Below are 13,296 nucleotides of genomic sequence, written 5' to 3'. Positions count from 1 at the left end.
GGGGTTTCACCGTGTTAGGCAGGATGATCTCGATCTCCTGACCTCGTGATCCGCCCACCTTGGCCTCCCAAAGTGCTGGGATTACAGGTGTGAGGCACCACGCCAGGCCTTATCACCTATTCTTAAATCCTTTGTTGGATTCACACTTGGTTTCCTTCAAACATCAAACACAGACAATAGACCTTTAAGCTGACATTTTTATTGTGTCAAATTCTAAGTTTACTTTTACCATGGGATTTTAGTCAAATTCTAAGCAGGGATACAGAAAAGAAAAACTAAAGCACTACCCTACCTCTCATCCCTGCATTATTCAGTCATATCTTGAGGGTGATACTATATTATCTGTAGAATGAAATTCTACAAATCGACAAATGTCTGATACACTCACGTTCCAATATCTAAAGAAAATCATTCAAAAAATTATATGCTTCTCAGTATTTCACAACATTTTAGTGTGCTGCTCAGTATTTCACACTATTTATGTCTCTCACCTCTTCCATTGGCCAGATACTGAGGAACTGACCACATACGAATATTTTTTGAAGTTTGGTTAACTAGGCCAGGCTCACGCCTGTAATTGCAGCACTTTGGGAGGCCAAGGCAGGTGGATCACCTGAGGTCAGGAGCTCGAGATCAGCCTGGCCAACATGGTGAAACCCTGTCTCTGCAAAAAATACAAAAAAAATTACATGGTGGCGGGCACCTGTAATCCCAACTACTTGGGAGGCTGAGGCAGGAGAATTGCCTGAACCCAGGAGGCAGAGGTTGCAGGGAGCCGAGATGGTGCCACTGCACTCCAGCCTGAACAACAAGAGCAAAACTCTGTCAGAAAAAAAGAAAGAGAGAGAGAGGGAGAGAGGGAGGGAGTGAGAAAGGAAGGGAAGGGAGGAAGGGAAGGGGGGAAGGGAGGAAGGGAGGGAGGGAGGGAGGGAGGGAGGGAAGGAATTTGGTAAACTAATTATCCAAAATAATGTGATGTTTTGCTATTCTTCAATTTATTAAAGACAACCCTTGAAGGGAAGCCATGTGCAACTACCAGTTCCACTTCCCCTCTCATCTTGTTGCCTCAGACATGCTCAACACAAAGGATATCAGTATCTAGGGGCTGGATGCTATCAACAATTATCCACATCCTTTCTAGGCCTTACAATCATCCACCTGCTGGAAGTCAGTCTCCAGCCCTGATGTTGTTTGACACAAACAGCCCTAGAAGATTACACCTCAAGCACAGACTGTAGTAACTGAGCCTACCTACCCTTCTTACCAGGATGAAGTTGAACCTACTGCTAGCTGAGATAATCAGCCAGCCGTTGGCAGACAAATGGAGGCAATCAGCCACCTAACATGAGGGGCCTGGCTGACTAATCACTGGCTATCCCCAGAAAGGACACACCCAGCCCCCTCCTTTGCCTGGGGAAGCACAACTCTGAGCTATTTCACCTCAGGCCTCTTGCCCTAGGTACTCATAGAACAGGAATGGCCATATGCTAGCATCACCCTCCGGCATCTGGGAGATTTTAACACAAAACTCTCAGAAAATAGCAAGTTAGGTAGCAAAAATAAATAAGAAAATTAGGGATTGGAATACTACCTTTAAAGACTTGATTTAGGTGACATATTTAGAACTCTGCACACTCAGCAGAGAATAAATATTCTTAAGTACAGACTGCACTGGGCACAGTGGTTCACACCTGTAATCCCAGAACTTTGGGTGGCCAAGCAGGGAGAATCCCTTGAGCTCAGGAGTTCAAGACCAGCCTGTGCAACATGGTGAAACTCCATCTCTACAAAAAATATACAAAAAATACCCAGGTGTGGTGGCACGTGCCTGTAGTCCCAGCTACTTGGGAGGCAGAGGTGGGAGGATCACTTGAGTTCAGGAGGTCAAGGATGCAATGAGCCAAGATCGTGCTACACTATACTCCAGCCTGGGCAACAGCAAGATCCTGTCTCACACAAACACACACACACACAAAAGTATACATTGACTACTCCTCATCTGAAACACTTGGGATCAGAAGTGGCTGAGATTTCAAATTTTTCCAAATTTTGGAATATCTGTATATACATAATGAGGTATCTTGGGAATGGGGTCCAAGTCTAAACATAAAATTCACTCATGTTTTTATATGCCTTAAAAATTGGCCGGGTGAAGTGGCTCACACCTGTAATCCCAGCACTCTGGGAGGCTAACGTCGGTGGATCACCAGAGGTCAGGAATTCGAGACCAGCCTGGCCAACACGGTGAAACCCTGTCTCTACTAAAAATACAAAAATTAGCCAGGCATAGTGGCACACGCCTGTAATCCCTGCTACTCAGCAGGCTGAGGCAGGAGAATCGCTTGAACCCGGGAGGCGGAGGCTGCAGTGAGCCGCGATGGCGCCACTGCACTCCAGCCTGGGAGACAAAGTGAGACTCTCTCAAAAAAAAAAAAAGAAAGAAATTCCAGGGTAAATAGAAATTCAAACTAAAATCTGAGATTTAGAAAATAATGAAAATTAAAATATGTATCAAAATCGGAACAACATATAGAGAAAAATTCATACCTTAAATGTATGTTATTAAAGACTGAAAGGAAATAAACTAACCAGAGTTGAAAATATACTAACAAATTTTAGGAGAAAGATATCAAGGCCGGGCGCGGTGGCTCAACCCTGTAATCCCAGCACTTTGGGAGGCCGAGATGGGCGGATCACGAGGTCAGGAGATCGAGACCATTCTGGCTAACACGGTGAAACCTCGTCTCTACTAAAATAATACACAAAAACTAGCCGAGCGAGGTGGTGGGCGCCTGTAGTCCCAGCTACTCGGGAGGCTGAGGCGGGAGAATGGCGTAAACCCGGGAGGCGGAGCTTGCAGTGAGCTGAGATCCGGCCACTGCACTCCAGCCTGGGTGACAGAGCGAGACTCTCGTCTCAAAAAAAAAAAAAAAGAGAAAGATATCAGTAAAAATAAATGATGAGAGAGCATAAAATAGACTTTGACTAACAAACCAAGATTCTCTCTCTGAGAAGGTACAAGCCCAGAACCTTCAAAGTACTTAAGTTCTTTAAACTTACCATAGCAGAGAGAAAAATGGTGGTCTGCCAGTTTATTTTATTAAGGCTGACACCAAATAAAACACTGAAACTAAAATCTGACGAAAATAGCCCAGGAACAGAAAAAAAAATCACAGACCAACGCCATTTCATTACTATTGCAAAAATCCCAATGAATTAGTAAATCAATTCCTACCTGCATTAAAGGAAGAAAAAAAAAAATCTGAAGGTAAAGTAGGTTTTATTCCAGAAATCCATTATTGCGATTGATATGAAATGTATTAATAAACTAAAGATCAAAATCTATATTAGATTCTCAAAAGATTCTCAAAAAGTATCTATTTAAAACAAGCTCTTGTGAAGAATTTACGAAAAATACATGATCAAAAGTATACATTTTTCAAACCAGAGCATTCCTGATATACCAAACATAACACTACAATAATTAAAACAACATGGTGGCAACTCAGGATCTAACAATGTATTTGGGAATGTAGTAAGTATTTGTATGTATTTGGGAATGTAGTAAGTATTACCAGTTATGTTTTATATAAGTGGGGGGGCAAAGATGATCCATTCATTTGGTTAGTCATTTGGAAAAACAAGTTAAATCTCTAGTTCATTTATAAATCTCTACCTCATACCACACACATAAAAAGGTAGACATTTAAAATAATAAAGAAAATTTTATAATATTGGGACATAACAGACTCCCTAAATAAAACATAAAACTCAGAAACAATAAAGGCAAAGATTTTCTGTCCTGCAACCAATCTCCCACAGATACTGAAGGACAACTGTATTTTGAGACACAGAGAAAGAGACCATGTTTACATAACTTACATTACAGTATATTGTTATAACTGTTCTATTTTATTGTTAGCTATAGTTGTTAAATTTTTACTGTGCCTAATTTGTAAATCAATACTTATTTACAGGAAAAAAACATAGTATATATAGGGTATATGCAGGGTTCAGTTATATTCATGGTTTCATGCATCCACTGTGGGTCTTGGAATAATACCCACAGATTAGGAAAGACTACTGTAGACCTGTATTGTTTTTGTTATCAGAAAAATAAACATGGCATATGCTTTCAGTGACATCAGAGTAGAAACTACAGACAATGCTTCTAGCACTCACTTGTGGTCCTTGAAAATGTCCACCAGAAAATTTTGGTTAATGGCTGGAAATATCTTAAAGAGCTGCTTTTCCTTTAGTTTAGTGGCACAATCTTTTTCAAACATAAGGGTCTCCCTTTTCTAAAACAAAAACACAAAAATCATCTTCAAGATGAAATGTATAATACTAGAAACGCTCATCAAAGGCATGGTTAACTTGTTGCTAAACTGCTGATGATTTAAAAGCAATCACAGACTTTCTTTACTGATTAAAGGCTGAAATTAGTAATATGAGTACTCTTGCACTATTTATTTATATCCCATTTTTTGCCAAGTATTTGAAGTTGCTCAAAAATATACACACACACACACACAGTCCCACATATACATGTATGTGTGGGCATGTGTATGTAAATATATATACGCATACTGTCACACATGCATATCCAACACATTGAATCATTAAAAGGATGAAGATATAGAGGTATATATATACATACATATACATAAACAGGATATAAATAAAGTCAGAGAAAATAAAGATAAAATGTAAGATAAGGCTAGTAGTATTCGATATAAATGCATGCCACAAAATTCTGTATAATTGCAAAAGGCAGGCCACAAATTTAGTTCTGAGACTCTTAATGGACAAAGCAAAGGGGAAAACAAAGATTCTCAGTGTCCATAAAATAAAAACAAACCAGTTGCTCAGGAGAAATACAGATTTTTCTGGTACTGAGACCTGAGAGAAATTTCTCCCATGGGTCCTCATAAAAGTGACACTGTGTGATGCTGTGAACATCATCCTCAAAACATATTCTCCTCAATGGGCAGAAACTACAGTGTACAAACAAGCTGCAAATTCAGATTAACAGAAAATCTTGGAATTCACAATTATTTTTGAAGTTTTTCACAAATATATTTACTCCAAAATAACTGTATAAGAATTATATTATTACTCACATTTCATATTTGGATCTGCTCTAAACTGTCAGACCAAAAGAACTTTCCTAAAAATATGCTATTTTAATTCTAACCTAAGATGATAATAAATATTCTTAAAGTGACAATTTGTCAACACTGTGATGTAACAAAATAATTTTGTTTGCTACAAAATGCTGATGTCTGAAAATAACTTCCTATACAATTTCAAAGGCAATAAAATGACCGAAAATTCCTAAATTTAAAAATTACAATAGCTGAGGTAGGAGGATTCTTTGAACCCAGGAGTTCAAGACCAACCTGACAACATAGCAAGACCCTATCTCTACATAAAATTGTTTTTTAAAAACTGGCCAGGTGTGATGGCAAGTCCCTATAGTCCCTGCTGAGGTGGAAGGATGGCTTGAGCCCAGGAGGTCAAGGCTACAGTGAGCTCGGATCAAGTCACTGCACTCCAGGCTGGACAACAGAGTGATACCCTGTATCAAAAATAAATAAATAAATAAACAAACAAACAAACAAATTAAAGAAATCTGGGGAAAAGGTAGAATTGTTATTTGTTTTAAAGCTTAACCATACTTAGGCCATTTATAACACCAAACAGCAATAAAAGAGGAACCACAAGAGCTGACAATATGATAAGCAAAAAGGAGTGATACAGCTGAACATGTAACAAGAGTGAAGGAAACAAGCTACCTGAAGAATTTAAAATATTTCTGGTTGGGTGCAGTGGCTCATGCCTATAATCCTAACACTTTGGAAGGCCAAGGTGGGCAGATCGCTTGAGCCCAGGAGTTTGAGACCAGCCTGGGCAACATGGCAAAACCCCATCTATACTAAAAATACAAAAATAAGCCAGGCGTGGTGACGTGTGCTTCTGGTCCCGGCTACTTGAGGGGCTGAGGTGACAGGATTGCTTGAGCCCAGGAGATTGCGCCACTGCACACTCCAGCATGGGCAATAGAGTGAAACCCAGTCCCCCCCCAAAAAAATTCAAAATACTTCACATTTTACTTAAGATATGCATGTAATCTAAACTTACTAAAAAATTCAATAATCAGATTTTCTACCAATCTACCAGGTCATAGTTTCTAAACTATAAATTCTGAGGTTTCATCAATGAACTAAAACCTTGTAACCCTAATCATCTTAAAATTAATTATTCTATTCATATATTATGTGTAAAGTTTCTATTTTTTGCTTTAAAAAATATATACAAAGTATATTTCTCCTCTGGGGACAAAGAGTGAGGACAGTATCAGAAAATTATCTGGCTGGGTGCAGTGTCATTTACACTTAATAATCCCAGCACTTTGAAAGGCCAAGGTAGAAGGGCTGCTTGAAGCCAGGAGTTCGAGACCAGCCTGGGCAACACTGCAAGACCTCATCTCTATTTGAGAAAAAAAGAAAGAAAGAAAAAAAGTATCCTTCTGAGGCTCTATGTAAAGGTGGGTATCCTTGGGACAAAGCCAACCAGCTTCTATTATATTATCCAATCTATAGAAAAACAAGCAAAGGCCAGGTATGGTAGCTCATACCTATAATCCCAGCACTTTGCAAGGCCGAGGCAGGTGAATTGCTTGAGCTCAGGAGTTTGAGACCAGCCTGGCCAACATGGTGAAACCTCATCTCTTCTAAAAACACAAAAATTAGCCAGGCATGGTGGCGGACACCTGTAATCCCTTCTACTTGGGAGGTTGAGGCAGGAGAATCGCTTGAACTTGGGAGGTGGAGATTGTAGTGAGCCGAGATTGTGCCACTGCACTCCAACCTGAGCAACACAGTGAGACTGTGTCTCAAAACAAACAAACAACAACAAAAAAAAAAACTAGCAGAGCATCATGGCTCATACCTGTAGTCCCAACTACTTAGGAGGCTAAGGTGGGAGAATGGCTTGAGCCCAAAAGGCAAAGTTGCAGTGAGCTGAGATGGTGCCACTGCACTCCAGCCTGTAACAGAGCCAGACTCTGTCTCAAAAAAAAAAAAAAAAAAAAAAAAAAAAAAAAAAAAAAAAAAAAAAAAAAACACCCACACAAGCAAAAATCCCTGATAGCAAAAAAAAAAAAAAATAAGTTGTTAAGTTAAAAGATGCTCATTTGTTCACTATTATATCGAGATATTAAAGAGAGGTTAGAACTGTAAAGACAAGTTTCAATAGGGGAAAATGGCCTTTCAACAGAAAGTATCACATCATTTAAGCCTAAGTGTTAGGCTTTCCTTATTCTTATTTTTTATTTTTTTAAGAAAATCCATTGCTGACTGGGTGCCGTGGCTCACGCCTGTAATCCCAACACTTTGGGAGGCCGAATAACTTAAGGTCAGGAGTTCAAGACCAGCCTGGCCAACATGGTGTAACCCCGTGTCTACTAAAAATACAAAAATTAGCTGTGTGTGGTGGCACATGCCTGTAATCCCAGCTACTTGGGAAGCTCAGGCAGGAGGATTGCTCGAACCCAGGAGGTGGAGGTTGCAGTGTGCCAAGAACGCACCACCACTCCAGCCAAGGTGACAGAATGAGCTCAAAAAAAAAAAAGAGAAAATTCATTGCCTCAAACTAATACATATATTAATTGAAGAGGCTATTTGACAGGACACTAAAATTTTAAGATCTACTGAAGAGGTTATTTCTTGGATTGCATTAGGATACAAAGATGGGAATGGCAGCATATTTCTAATTTAATTAACCAAGATAAATTTAAAAAATAAATATGAAGGTATAGGAATCCCTATGCTTTAACTGGATGTATTACAGCCAAATATAAACGTGCTCCTTTGTGCAGTCAAACGAATAAGAAAGTGTTAAAATGTTTTAAGAACACCATCTAAGAATTATTTTTTTCCCTTGAGAATTAGACTAAATAACCTCTAAGATGTTTTCCCTTTTGACCTGGAATTCTTTAATACTAATTTTCAGAATTCCAGAAAAGAGTAGAAGAAATCCAAATGAAATCAACTGCACGTATGGCTTCATATATTTAGATATTTTGAAATAAAGACCAAAACTAAAATTCAAAGTAAAGTGAAGGTTCTGTTTGAAAAGGAAGAGTAATTTTTTTATTCAAACTCCTAAGTTTCTAAAATTTTTCTCTAAAAAATTTTGTTTCGGCCAGGCGTGGTGGCTCACACCGGTAATCCCAGCACTCTGGGAGGCCAAGGCTGGTGGATCACGAGGTCAGGAGATTGAGACCAGCCGGGCTAACAGGGTGAAACCCTGTCTCTACTAAAAAATACAAAAAATTAGCCAGGCGTGGTGGCGGGCACCTATAGTTCCAGCTACTCAGGAAGCTGAGGCAGTAGAATGGTGTGAACCTGGGAGGCAGAGCTTGCAGTGAGCTGAGGTCGCACCACTGCACTCCAGCCTGGGCAATAGAGCAAGACTCCATCTCAAAAAAAAAAAAAATTTGTTTCAAAGATAGACATCTTTAATAGTAAGACAGACATTTCTTATTACTAATATAAATAATTATCTTTAAATAAGATTTCTTTCGTGTTTTTATAGAAATAAAAAAATAGAGACAAATATTAAAAGCTGAAAAAGATGCAGCTGACTGGGCGTGGTGGCTCATGTCAGTAATCCCAGCACTTTGGGAAGCTGAGGCAGGAGGGTCACTTGAGCCCAGGAGTGCAAGATCAGCTTGGGCAACATGGCAAGACCCCCTCTCTACAAAAAATAAAATTAGCCAGGCATCATGGCACGTGCCTGTGGTCTCACCTACTTGGGAGGCTAAAACAGGGGGCTCACTTAAACCCAGGAGGTTGAGGCTGCAGTGAGCCTTACTGTACCACTGCACTCCAGCCTGGGCAACAGAGCAAGACTCTGTTTCAAACAAATAAAATTAAAAAAAGAAAAAAAAGATACAGCCGGTTAGACACAGTGACTCATGCCTTTAATTCCAGCATTTTGGGAGGGAAAGGCAGGTGAATCACTGAGCCCAGAACTCAAGACCAGCCAGGGCAACGTGGCAAAACTGTCTCTATAATAAATTCAAAAATTGGCGGGCATGGTGGCTCATGTATGTAATCCCAGCACTTTGGGAGGTTGAGGCAGGTAGATCACTTGAGGTCAGGAGTTCGAGACCAGCCTGGCCAACATGGTAAAACACCGTCTCTACTAAAATTACTAAAAATTAGCCAGGCGCACACCTGTAGTCCCTGCTATTTGGGAGGCTGCGGCAGGAGAATCGCTTGAACCCGAAAGATGGAGGTTGCAGTGAGCCAAGATTGCACCACTGTACTCCAACCTGTGCAACAGAGTGAAACTCCATCTCAAAAAAAAAAAAAAAAAAAACCCAGGCATGGCAGTCCCTGTTACTCAGGAGGCTGAGGTGGGAGGATTGCCTGAGCCCTGGAGGTCAAGGCTTCCATGTGCTGTGATCACACCACTGCACTCTAGTGTGGGCAACAGAGCCAAGACCATGTCTCAAAAAAAAAAAAAAAAAAAAAAGGCCAGGCGCGGTGGCTCACACCTGTAATCCCAGCATTTTGGGAGGCCGAAGCGGGCGGAACACAAGGTCAGGAGATCGAGACCATCCTGGCTAACTGGGTGAAACCCCATCTCTACTAAAAATACAAAAAACTAGCCGGGTGAGGTGGCGGGCGCCTGTAGTCCCAGCTACTTGGGAGGCTGAGGCAGGAGAATGGCGTGAACCCAGGAGGCGGAGATTGCGGTGAGCCGAGATCGCACCACTGCACTCCAGCCTGGGCGACAGAGCGAGACTCCGTCTCAAAAAAAAAAAGAAAGAAAAAGAAAGATGCAGCTCAATCACCTATAAAATTAAATCTAAAACAACACAAACATAACATGGATGGCTTATAGCTGAGTATCAACTAATTTCTCTGAAGGAAAAACCTCCAGCTTCAAATTATACTTAAAATATTTTTCAATTTTAACATTAAATTCAATCAAGTTAAATATGGATTCCAGACTAGAAAATACTTTGAAAATCACAAAGTAAACATACACAATAAACCAGAATCAGAGACAGTAGCTTTTTATATTAATTCATACCAAATTATGTTTTTCCTGTAAAGCAATTTCTTCTGACATTATTTCTCTGAGTGATACGTTTTTAGTTTGAGTATTCCAATGATCCAATAAAGGTAGCATTTCGGACGCTGCTAAGGTCTTCAGTAATTTTTTGCCTGTTCTCTGAGATGATTTTTGTTCAGGATTATCAAGCCCAGTATGTCCAACCAAGGAAGGATCTACAAAGTAGTATAAATACTGTCATACTCTCAACAATAAATGTATAAATTAAACATTATTCACTCTGTTACATTCACCTCAGAGACCAAGGGAACAGTTTTTTAATTTTCAGTTTGTAAATATAACACAACTCTGAAATTGTAAAATACATCTTCACATCATTGCAAGTAAGAAATGGTATGTGTTAATGTAGCAATATTTTAAAAGAGTAATGATCTGTGTATAATTTTTTTTGTTGTTTTTTTTGAGACAGAGTCTTGCACTGTCACCCAGGCTGGAGTGCAATGGCGCAATCTCGGCTCACTGCAACCTCCGCCTCCTGGGTTCAAGCAATTCTCCTGCTTCAGCCTCCCAAGTAGCTGGGATTACAGGCGCCTGCCACCACACCTGGCTAATTTTTGTATTTTTAGTAGAGACGGGGTTTCACCATGTTGGCCAGGATGGCCTCGAACTCGTGACCTCAGGTGATCTGCCTGCCTTGGCCTCCCAAAGTGCTGGGATTACAGGTGTGAGCCACTGCACCCGGCCAGTCTGTGTATAATTTTAAACTGACTCAATGCTTCCCACTCTTTTTTATATCATATCAACCCAAAATATGGTGACATGTATACAGGACACTGGTAAATAGAGGAAGTTATAGCCAGCTGGAAGTGAGCAACCATAACAGCTATAGTCAGCTCTGCTCACCCATTCTAAGGACCAAGAAGATCGATTATTTTGGCAAACCTGTAACTCAGTGAAGGCACACAATAAAGATTGGCAAAATGATATTCAAAATAAGGAACTGAACATTCTATAAAGCTCACAATAACAGAATTTAATGTGTAACATTTCAACTTCTCAGAGGAATATCAACACATTCTGATATATTCCTCTGCTGTCCTGGGGAGTGAAGAAACAACAGATACTGGCATTTGCACACCATCCTTTGGGCACCTCTATCCCTACATCAGCTGTAGCTCTTGAGGCTATGACATGAGCACAGGTCTGGACCAAAGTGGATCCTAAGAATCTTCAAAGTGGAACTCTTTGCCTTGGTCCCAGTGTGGAGTGGACAACAGAGGCATATGGAGGAACTCAGGCACAAAAGGAGGATGCTTAATAACAGGTCTGCCACCATGCAACAGTCACTGAAGACAACACTATCTAAGAAAAGTCATCTGGAATCAAGTATTTTCAAGTTGGCAGGATGTACCAAAAAAGCAGGCTGCGTTTTGTGATCTAACAATACTGACATCAATAAAAACTTTGAATAACCAAGTAATATTTCAATGATGTTCTTGATCAAACACATGAACACTTTATTGCTCTCAAACCAAAAGTTTTCTTTCATGCAGAGCAAAACCTCAACAGGAAATACTTTGAGAGCATACCCTAGGTGTTCCACAGCACTCATGAAAGTTCAATATATATTATAGGGGCTTTTTTCCCTTTTAAGTTTTATTTCATATCAATAAAGTATTAAATATTTTTAAAGAACTGGCTGGGCGTGGTGGCTCATGCCTGTAACCCCAGCACTTTGGGAGGCCAAGGCGGGTGGATCATCTGCGGTCAGGAGTTCGAGACCAGCCTGACCAACATGGTGAAACCCTGTCTCTACTAAAATACAAAATTAGCCAGGCGTGGTGGCGTGCACCTGTAGTCCCAGCTACTCAGGAGGTTGAGGCAGGAGAATTGCTTGAACCCAGGAGGCAGAGGTTGCAGTAAGGCAAGATGGCACCATTGCACTCTAGCCTGGGCGACAGAGCAAGACGCCATCTTTAAATAAATAAATAAAACTTTTATTTGCAAATCAAAATTTGTGGGTACCGTATTTTGTGGAAGTAATTTAGAATGAGTTAAAATTCAAACACACACACCCAGTTTCAACATTAAGACATTAGAAATAAAAATATGTGCTTTACCTTGCATAAACTTGCCACAAGACACCTCTTCTTGTCTTTGTCGCTCCTAAACACAAAACCCAGGCAAGAGATTGGCAAACCAGGAGTGCATTAATAAACAAGGATACAAGGTTATATTATTTTTCTCTAGAAATCATTTCTCCTTGTATAACTGTAAATGATCCTTACTAAATCTAAGTAAAACAATAAAGTTAGATAATAAAAATTATGAAGTATGACTACAGCTACATATTTTCCACTTACAGAATGGTAAAATACTGCACTTTTTTTCAAAAAAAGTCTTGTTATGGAGAATGGTCTGAAAAAAATTTTTTTAATAAATTAAAACTATCTTTGAAATTTAACCAATCAGCATTGAAGTCTTTAATTTCGGGAGTGAAAAACTCACTGTTTATAATTTTTTTTCTTGGAAAAAAAAACAGGCCAGGCATAGTGGCTCATGCCTATAATCCCAACACTTTGGGAGGCCAAGGCAGGAGGATCACTTAAAGCCAGGAATTCAAAACCAACCTGGGCAACATAGTGAGACCTCGCCTCTGTTTAAAAAAAAAAAAAATTACCTAGGTGTGGTGGCAGGCACCTGTTTAGTCCCACCTACTCTGGAGGCTAAGGCAGGAGGATCGTGTGCCCAGTAGTTCAAGGCTGCAGTGAGCTATGACTGTGCCACTGCACTCAACCAGGGCAACAGAGTTAGACACTGTCTCTAAAATAGAAAAAAGAAAAAAAAATCAACAATCATGATGAGCTCCATCGCTAATTATATAATTTGGGGCCATCTGGAAATACTTAAACTAGTAAAAAGAAAGAAAGAAAAAAAAAGACAGTGATCTGTTAAGTGGTACAAGTTCATTCTCTCTCAAAGTCAAAATTCAACAGAACTCATCCAACTCAAAGTCAAAACTCAACAGAACTCCTTCATATTATGTAGTAGATTTTACTGAAATTCAAAGGTTCAAAATGGACAAAAAAGAGCTCTTTATAAAAAGAAGCCTACCAACCATTACAGATTCTTTCCATTTCTCATGAATCACTTTCGCCAGATTCAGATCTATATGAACCACACAATCTTCAACTGTTAGAGACC

The 13,296-nt window shown here is 39.8% G+C and overlaps 1 protein-coding gene across 1 annotated transcript in view; it reads right to left on the bottom strand.

The window, feature by feature from the left end:
- N4BP2 (NEDD4 binding protein 2) overlaps positions 1 to 13,296 on the bottom strand; it is a 99,146-nt gene that overhangs the window by 21,464 nt on the left and 64,386 nt on the right. The window contains 4 exon segments of the mRNA XM_017854330.1: positions 4,183 to 4,301; positions 10,111 to 10,307; positions 12,213 to 12,258; positions 13,211 to 13,296. Coding sequence (XP_017709819.1) covers positions 4,183 to 4,301; positions 10,111 to 10,307; positions 12,213 to 12,258; positions 13,211 to 13,296 — 448 coding nt within the window.

Source organism: Rhinopithecus bieti, unplaced genomic scaffold (genome assembly GCF_001698545.2).
Source record: "Rhinopithecus bieti isolate Rb0 unplaced genomic scaffold, ASM169854v2 scaffold_2339, whole genome shotgun sequence".
In the NCBI taxonomy this organism is placed as follows: domain Eukaryota; kingdom Metazoa; phylum Chordata; class Mammalia; order Primates; family Cercopithecidae; genus Rhinopithecus; species Rhinopithecus bieti.
The sequence above is the reverse complement of the archived record's forward strand: the minus strand, read 5'-3'. Positions and strand labels throughout refer to the sequence as shown.